Below are 10,011 nucleotides of genomic sequence, written 5' to 3'. Positions count from 1 at the left end.
TTTTGGAAGGCCAAACAAAGTAGTTTCGCTTTCACAACGAAGCACACAGCGTCTTCACGACATGGCTGCAGCGTCAACAAAACTACAGTGAGACTAAAAGTTACGCCTTCTTTCTTTGCGTGAACATTTGGGTGGTGTTATGCAAATCTTCCCACATAGTGATGTAGAAGTGTGGGGCGTGTTAGAACGAGGCGTTTTAGGTAGGTGTGGCTGACTCTGAATTTTATAAAGAATATTTCTTTGGATTTGAGACTTTAGTCTTTGCAACTTTACAGATCTTCTTTATGCACCAAGAGCTTGTAACACTCCAAAGAGAAAGGAAAAATTGAAATCGCATCATATGACCCCTTTAATTTGTTTACAGAAGATGAACAATGACATGAGGGTAAGTAATTAATGACAGAATTTTCATTTTGGGGTAAACTATCTCTTTAAGTCCTTGTTGTACTCCAGGATGAGTACATATAATAATAAAAAAAAAAGTACAATAAATGCATTTACAAAGTCTCGTAAACTGTCAAGCACCACCTCCTCTTCCATGACAACGGAGACATGCACTAGCGGTTAAACGGATCGTAGTTGATTCATGATCCGTACGGACCAAGCCCCACGGTTCGGCACGCATGTGATCCGCGGATTAATTGCAAAATTGAACCATAATAGAGTATACATTTATCATTTGTTCATATTTACACAAGCAAGCAAATTTTCTCTGTGCGCACAACCGCACACACATGAACGCACACGCGTTTCTGTCGGCGCGCAAACACCGAACTGAATCCTCTTCTGAATCCTCTGAACAGACACATACACATAAAATTATGACAAAATACCCATCTCGACAATCATTTAGTTAAGCGCAGTCAGTTACGTCTCAAGTGAATGAAAACAACTAAGAAAGAAATGTGATGTGATGTGTATCATTATATCGGATCCGTGCATCAGGTCAAAGGGACAGCGACTTATACTGCTGCTGTCATGAATGAATGAATGAATTATGCATTTATATAGGATTATATATTTATACAGTAAACACTATGCAGTGTTATTTTCCCTAATTATTACATTTGTGTATTTTAATACTACCAACCTTATTTTATTTGTAATTGTGTTGTGTTTATCTATGCTTGTAATTTGTGTATTTGTTCTTATTTTTACAGGCTGTTCTCTTTAATCATGTTTGAACTTTATTAGTCAATCTAGTAGTATTTGCTGTGGTATCAAAGAAGTACATCGCTTTAAGTAATAAATGGAAAGCAAGTTAAATTGAAATATTTTTCTTTTCTTGCTGACCCGAAAAATGATCCGATCCGTGGGTCAAAAACTGTAACGTGATCCGAACCGTGAGATTTGTGATCCGTTGAACCACTATTCAGCACACTTGACAGGGCCCTTGAAGTGCAACTGCTGCTGCTTACTATTTCAAGAATTCCCATTTTCATTACACTTTTGTGGTTCTTCAATTTCTCTGTACTCTGTAAAAAAAAAAAAAAAAAAGTATAAAATAGCAATGTCAATACTAAGTCTTATTTAGAATTACATTAGAATTAGCAGCCTACATTACACCGAGCCATGTCTCATGGCAACACTCAAAGCAACTCCTCACAAATTACATCTAAGAGCTAATAGTATATGACACTAATATGGAATAAACATACTGTATATCCGATAAGGACTACTGTTAAATACTCACTGTGAAATTTGTGGTTCCTTTTCTACAACAAAATGGTGCCCTAGTGAGCTCAGACCTAGCAGTGGTGGGTTTCACTAATGGGAACAAAAATAGTTATAGCAGAAACGTGTTCCTTGTGTCACATACATTTCATAAATTCATCATAAAGTGAGATAAAAATAATTTAGTTTAATAAATAGTAACTTTAAGTAACAGCGATAGGGGTGTGCTATTTTCTGGGATTTTATCGATAACGATAATTAGACAATATTTTGCTGAGTGTGTTATTGTGCTGGTATCTTAAGGACTACCGTGGACAGCTGACTCATTAATTATTTTTATATTCTTTATATTCTGTGTGGTGGTCAGTTCACAGCAGCGATAGAAATTAATCTTTTCCAATAAGTTTAAATTTTTTCTAAAAGTGTGCATCATCTTTTGAGTCAAATTCTTAATTTTAAAGGGGTTGTAGCGTCTGGACCACTCCAACACACAATATATATTTTGTTAGCTAGATACATTATTGTTTCTCCTCTATGCTCCGCCTTTCTGAAACGCGTTGATTTTTACAAAGCTCATCGGTCTGAAAAAGCGAGGTATACGCTGATTGGCCAGCTATCCAGTGCGTTGTGATTGGCCGAATGCCTCAAGCGTGTAACGGAAATGTTATGCCACTTAACATACTGTGATACAGAGTCCCAGCGCGACCAGACAAAACCAACAAAACCCATTACAAACGAGACATTTGTAGCATCCAGTGGGCACATAATTATGGATTATAATGACTTATACTGTCTTTTTACGCATTGCGTTGCATATCGTGCTGCGTAAACATAAAACCATGTCTGCATTTGTGATCAGAGAAACAACGAGCAACGAACTACAAACACTACTCTACACTGCTCAAAACTAGCGTTTGAATCATCAGTGGCAAATTCTTTAAACATGTAAACCTACTTACAGACTGTGAGTCAGAAGCGCCAGACTGTCCTTGCCAAGTTGGAATTGTCCCACTTAGAAACAGCCTTTGTACACAGCCTTCCCAGGATCAAGAAACAGTCCTCCATAAAATGCGGACCAGACAAAACCAACAAAACCCATTACAAACGAGACATTTGTAGCATCCAGTGGGCACATAATTATGGATTATAATGACTTATACTGTCTTTTTACGCATTGCGTTGCATATCGTGCTGCGTAAACATAAAACCATGTCTGCATTTGTGATCAGAGAAACAACGAGCAACGAACTACAAACACTACTCTACACTGCTCAAAACTAGCGTTTGAATCATCAGTGGCAAATTCTTTAAACATGTAAACCTACTTACAGACTGTGAGTCAGAAGCGCCAGACTGTCCTTGCCAAGTTGGAATTGTCCCACTTAGAAACAGCCTTTGTACACAGCCTTCCCAGGATCAAGAAACAGTCCTCCATAAAATGCGCTGCAAACAACTGAATATTTGGGTTGAACGGTTCTGGAACAGTCTTGTAAATACAACTTAACCACTGATTAGTTGTGTCCTCTTTTGGAAAGCCAAACAAAGTAGTTTCGCTATTACAACGAAACACACAGCGTCTCCACAATATGGCGGCGGCAACAACAATACTACAGCGAGAATAAAAGTTATGCCTTCTTTCTTTGCGTGAACATTTGGGCAGCAGTTATGCAAATCTTCTCACATCCTGATGTAGATATGTGGGGGCGTGTTAGAATGAGCCATTTTAGGAGGGCGTGGTTGACTCTTAACTTTTATAAAAATATCTCTTTGGATTTGAGACTTTAGTCTTTGCAACTTTACAGATCTTATTTATAGCTTGTAACACTCCAAGGATAAAGGAAAAATTGAAATCGCATCATTTGACCCCTTTAATCAGTCAATTAGAATAATACGACATTTGGGCTGTTACCAATCAGATGAAATCAGTATCAACAAAATTCATCTTTGCAATGCAGAGGAAACACAGAAGTGGCATTTAGATTTTTAATTTTTTTTTATACACCATTTAATGCAAAACATGAATGCATTTAACCAACAGTTACACATGCATAAATAATGTTTTGATATTTTAAACATAAAATGTTGAATACTGATATTTACAATTATTTTAAAAATTAAAAGATACTTTAAATGTGAAATTAAAACTGCCAGTAGGTGGCAGCAAGTCACTGTTAAGTGAGTCATTGCGACTGAATCATTAAACAGTTGATTCATTCAGGAAGGAAACACAGCATGTTGCTTAGAGATGCAAAACAGTGTTGTGGCTGTGTTTGGAATGATTTTTGTTGGTGAAATAGAGCAAAACAGGCAATACTGTGTCTAAAATGCAAGTCCCTTTAAAGTCCGCGTGAACCGGAAGTTGCTGCCGACTTTATTTCAGTGTAGTGACATATTTCCAGTTGAAACGGAATATTGAATAGAGGGCATGGTTTTATGTTTGCGCTCCTCCTCTCTTTCTCTCACTAGAGGTCTGCTACCCGAAATACTTTCGGGTTTCGGGTCGGGTTCGGGTTAATGTTTAATGAATAGCTTCGGGTTCAGGTCGGGCTCGGGTTTATAGCTAAACTAAAACTATATGCAGGCTACGCTGCTTTCATAGACGCACGCGCACACATTATTGCGCACGACAACACAGCACGGTAACTTTTATTAGTAAAATAGCTTTGACAGGCTACTGACTCGCAACGTTATATTTCTCTGCAATGAGGGGGTAAAATCGCTGTTTTTGAAGGAACTAAGCCTCGTTGCTTGTAGAGAGAGACGCGCAGACACAGGTTCATACACGCAACTTACATCTCTCTCTCTCGCACGGGCGCTAATTCAAATAAATGATATAATTAGCCTAATTAATTCAAATAAATGCGTCTGATTTAAAGCAGGCCGAATGCTAACGAGCCTTAACTGACGAAAATGACCATAATTTGCACGATGGAAGAATTATCGTCTTGTCGTATACAACCATTCAAAAACTCGGAAGAATTTATGTGACCGCTACACCTGATGTTCATAAACTTTCTTAACTGGTAAGTGTTTTTTCTTTTGCCTTGTGAACTGGCCGAGCCTAACTGATTCTGTGTCTTTACATGTATTTGCTTACTGACTGTTGCATGCAATCGTGAAATACAGCATTTTTTAAAATTGGCTATTCGTTGTGGAAAAAAAAAAAAAAGAAAGATTTCGGGTTCGGGCTCTAAATTTAACTGTGCCGCTCGGGTCGGGTCGGGTCGGGTCAGACGATCTCGGGTACGGCCCGGGTTCGGGCTTCACTTTAAAGCCTGTGCAGACCTCTATCTCTCACTCGTAGCAATCTAACGGTTGGAGGGGTGTGTTTAAGGATATTCTGCCCAAGCCGTCAAACTGACGTCATCAGAAAAGGAACGCCATTCCAGAACGGAAGTAAATGTTCAGATTTTGATTAAAACAAAAAAAACTTTTCAGCAGTTTAACTTGCACGGATTAATTGTTTACATCAAGACTAGCAATGTGCGCTAGTAAAGTAAATAAACTCAATTTTGATTTCATGCGGACTTTAATATTAGTTTCTTGTTTATTGAACTGTTGTAAAGGCTGAATAATGCAGTGAAAAAACACACTGTAAATGCGCACGCGCACTAGTCTAATCTTCATCACATAACATTAATGTATTCGTGCACTCTGTAAGTTGGGCGTGTTTTGTTTGGTTTTTGCGATATACAGGATAATGTCAAATCCCACATCGTTAAAACATCATCACAGACGATATATATATCGCACACCCCTACCAAGAGATCAGTATGGGCTAAACTAGGTTATGAACGCCCACATGACACCAGTAAAGGCGTGAATTCACTGTTATTCTGCAAAATACAATGTAGTATGTAAAACATGACTTAATAAATACAAAACTCAGTATACTCACCATAACTTTAATGATAGAAAATTATGTTGCATCGGCTCCGCTCTCTCGCTCTCCCGCGCACAGAATTTGAATTCACTACACCAACGGTTTCTCTCACGCGCATGCATACACGTGTTTTTAGCTTTAAAGCTTGTTCGGCCAACACAGATTTTTCACTTCTGCTTGATAGATTGGCTGAGCACAATTTAATATGTTCGGTGAATGTATATTTTTAACTTAAGACCTTCAGCTAAAATTACTACAATGCATTTTTTGTTTGGGGATAATTATTGGGAAGCAATTTGTTGAGTCAATATTTATTTGTCAAAATGTACATTTTTTACAGTGAATGATTTGTTTAAACTGCCTCTATTATGCTTTTTTTCCAAATATTACCTTTCAAGCAGTGTGTATTATACCAGTTTGATAATGTAAAAGCAACATTTTAAAGATCAAAGTGCACAACAAGTAAATTTATTGACCTTCCAAAAGTAAAAATCAATTCTGAACTGTCAAAATGAATCATCAGCACATAACATACAGTAAGTATGTAACAAATTAGCAAAATGCTAGTGAACAATGTCTACTTTGACCCTCAAACACAGAGGCCCCTGGGATACAGCATTATGGTAGGTCCCCCCTACCCCAGATATATATATATATATACAGTATATACAGTGGGTACGGAAAGTATTCAGACCCCATTAAATTTTTCACTCTTTGTTATATTGCAGCCATTTGCTAAAATCATTGAAGTTAATCTTTTAATTACTATGAACTGAGGAAGCCTTCCGGAGTGGAAATTCATATACAGGTGCATCTCAATAAATTAGAATGTCGTGAAAAAGTTCATTTATTTCAGTAATTCAACTCAAATTGTGAAACTCGTGTATTAAATAAATTCAATGCACACAGACTGAAGTAGTTTAAGTCTTTGGTTCTTTTAATTGTGATGATTTTGGCTCACATTTAACAAAATATGTGACTGTTCTGCCACACATGGTAATGGTCATTTGTTTTTCAATGTAAGGAGTAGACCAATTTCTACAAACTGGGCCATCTGACCAATCAGAGCAGAGATCCAGACTGAATCTTTTTAGACACTTTGAGAAATGGAGTGATGTGCAATGTATATAATGAGAAAATTATAGTGTTTTTAGACTTGGATGCATGTAAACCTACAGTAGGAGACCTCAAAACAAAATCAAAAATAAAAATAACTTTTAAAACCGCATAATAGGGGCACTTCAGAACAATTTGTGAAACAAAGAACTACATATTCCCACAACAGCTATATGTGTCAAGTATTCAGTAAACAGCTGTGGAGGAAGGCTCCTTCCGATTGAAACTTGGCAACAACTAACACATTCCTCAGTGTGCTTCATTTACTGGAGGACAGGCATGAATAAAACTCTTTGTAAAATTATGACAGAGCATATATTGTTATTTCTAAGACAGTGTATATAAATTCCACAGATTTATCTGGATCATTTACTGGGCCCTGTACTACAGATTGAAGTTTGAAAGAATTTATATGTATTTGGTAACTTAACAAGGTAATAACTTTAATTCACTTCTGTTATGACAAAACTACATGCAGCTGTCAAATAGTAAAAGTAGTCTTACTGGCCTTAATAAAAAAACATTCCATTTGAAAAGTACATTATAAAATATCATTTTAAAATATTTTTTCCCGTGTGTTTTTGTTGTATAACAGAAGCGAGGTAAAATTGGAGCTGCAGAAGATCTGAGAGGTCACAACAAGCCTGTTGATGTCAGTAAATATTTCTCGTTCTGTTTAATGAGTTTAAGTCCTGAATTAAGGATAATTTTGACTTTTTAACATATTTTTTTACCAGGAAGAAGAGAAGATCTTTAGTTGAATCTCGTGAAGAAGTAATAAAGCCATAATAAGTCAAGGGTGATTTGTTCCTTAACTTTGTTCTTCTTTTGAATCAAAATGAATTCTGAAAGTACAAGTGAAGATGAACAACTAAAATGCATACTGATCCCATTCCTTAAAATGTCTGGAGAACAATTAGTCTGTACACCAGATCAGGAGTTTGATGGCTCTCTCTGTGAGTTAATCGACAGATATCCGTCTGAAAAAAATGCACATTATCCTGATATAAGGATAAGAAAATCTTACATAATGTCATACAACAATGAAACCAAGAATGCTAAATGGGTGTATGAGATACTGAACAATGACACTCTGAAGATCAATTGTAAGGAGAACGGCAGCTTTGGAAAGAATGAATTTGAGGGCTATGAACAGGGTCATCTTGCTGCAGCTGCCAATCACAGGTGGTGTCAGGAAGCCTATCATGACACTTTTTTGATGAGCAACATGACACCACAGCTTGAGAAAGTAAACAACAGTTTTATGAAAATAGTTGAGAATTTTTGTCGAAAAAAAGCTATAGATGAAAATGTCCGTAATGTCCATGTGTACACTGGACCACTTTACCTGAAGTTTGTGCGTGGAAAGTATTTTGTGCTTGAGCCAGAGAAAGAAGAGAAACCAGGGAAAAAAATTCCAACTCACTACTTTAAGGTGGCATTTGTGGAGGATAAGAATGGGAAAGTAAATTTGCATAGCTTTGTAGTGCCCCAAATTGAAAAAGAGGAAAAGGATTTTCCTGAACCTAAAGTTGAACAATTTGTGTGTGATATTGTGAAAATTCAGAAACTCTCAGGGCTGAAATTCATGGAAAGCCGTAATGAGAACACAATGGGGAAGATAAAGTCTATTAAATGGGAGGGAGAAGATGAAAAAGGAATGCCATGTAGTGTTAAAATAAAAGTCAGAATAATCTCCCCACATAATGAGGAATGATGGTACTGATAGTGCTATGTATCTGATGTGTGCAGTAAAATACTTTATTACCCTGATGACACTGAAACAGCTGTGTTTGATCTTCTTCAAAAGTTTGACGAAGCTTGCAGTTCTATCTGGTTAATAATCCCATACATGTACTCATATAGATGCACAGCATTTAAAGAAATGCTATCTCATCCTTTCAGAAATGTTTCTCATGATCTTAAACATTTTGATCTGACAGCTTATGTTTAAACGATTTAAATTAATTTTGTAGACAAACATGTTTATATATTTATTTATTTCCATACAAAACAAAATTTTGTGTATACACACTGCCCGACCAAAACAAACAAACAAAAAGTCACTGTTTGGATTTAATGGATGATTATGTGAATGGATCATAATTACAGTGATTATGATGTATCTACACTCTTAAAAATAAAGGTGCTTCAAAAGGTTCTTCAAGCGATCCTATAGAAGAACCATTTTTGGTTCCACAAAGAACCATTCAGTCAAAGGTTCTTTAAAGAACCTTTGACTGAATGGTTCTTTGTGGAACCAAAAATGGTTCTTCTATAGGATCGCTTGAAGAACCTTTTGAAGCACCTTTATTTTTAAGAGTGTAGCATGTTATATGTTTGGCAACATTTTTTTTAACCCTAACTGATGGAGTGTTTAGCTTTTCATTTCTTAAACAACCTTGTAAGATGATGTATCATGGCCATATTTCAGGATGACAAAGCCAAGATTCATCAGGCTCAAACTGTGAAAGAATAGTTGAAATAACATCACAACATCTACAATATCTCAAACTTTTTACTTGATTTTTTTTTTATTCTAGAAAGCTTAAATATAACATTTTGAATTTTTTTTTTATTCATTTTGTTTTTTATTATGATGTAAAGCTCATTCTTCACATTTGTTTTTCTGATGACTTCTGTTATTCTGAAATTCCATTTTATTTTGAAGGCATGGATGTTTCCAAATGTGTATCTGAGTGAACTGTGTGAATTAACAGCATTTATTGAGTCAGTTTTTTTTTAATAAGCAGTTAGATATTTGCTAATTTTTATATCATGTTTAGTTCTCTACATATGTTTGTGCTGATTCTGTATAGTAATTGTTTTGGAAGTAGCAGGCTGAAACGGCGTCTGTGAATGTCAACAGATGTCCTGTGTACTGGAAAAAGATCAGCTCAAATAAAAAGCTGTTTACCTTCATCGCTGTCTCCTAACTATTTCCCAGATCACCTCCAGCATCAGAACTGCAGCATCCAGTTTAATGGTTTTTAGCGTCAGACTGAAGGTACATTTAGATCAGTGGCTCTCAATTAGGGGGACCATGTGTGTTTCATGCTGTGGCAGAAGGCAACAAGCAGCAGAAGATCTAGCAGTAGTAATCTGTTTATTAGTCACAACAAGGCTCAGGAACACAAAAAACATGAAAAACCACCAACACCAGACAATAAACTGAGGGTATAATCATAATTTCATAGAAACATAACTGTGATTTTCAGGTTGTTTTATTTTAAATTGTGGTCAAAACTCTCTATATTTTATATATTAAAAAAATTATATTAAATCTCTTTATATACACTAAACAAACTTATAAACGCAAAACACTTTTGTTTTTGCCC

General features: G+C 36.1%; 1 protein-coding gene across 1 annotated transcript; it reads left to right on the top strand.

Annotated features, from left to right (window-relative positions):
- Positions 1-6,695: 6,695 nt before the first annotated feature.
- On the top strand, positions 6,696-8,695 carry LOC107575163 (endonuclease G, mitochondrial-like). The gene is made up of 3 exons (XM_016261580.1): positions 6,696-7,107; positions 7,269-7,325; positions 7,411-8,695. The coding sequence occupies exon 3, from the start codon at positions 7,512-7,514 to the stop codon at positions 8,388-8,390; it is 879 nt and encodes a 292-aa protein (XP_016117066.1). The 5' UTR covers positions 6,696-7,107; positions 7,269-7,325; positions 7,411-7,511; the 3' UTR covers positions 8,391-8,695.
- Positions 8,696-10,011: the final 1,316 nt, after the last annotated feature.

This window comes from Sinocyclocheilus grahami, unplaced genomic scaffold (genome assembly GCF_001515645.1).
Source record: "Sinocyclocheilus grahami isolate Dianchi unplaced genomic scaffold, SAMN03320097.WGS_v1.1 scaffold2491.1, whole genome shotgun sequence".
NCBI lineage: Eukaryota > Metazoa > Chordata > Actinopteri > Cypriniformes > Cyprinidae > Sinocyclocheilus > Sinocyclocheilus grahami.
Note: the sequence above shows the minus strand (reverse complement) of the source record. Positions and strands in the feature narration are given on the sequence as shown.

What these genes read in the sequence shown, in the direction of transcription:
- LOC107575163 (XM_016261580.1), top strand. Translation starts at nt 7,512, where the DNA reads ATGAATTCTGAAAGTACAAGTGAAGATGAACAACTAAAATGCATACTG.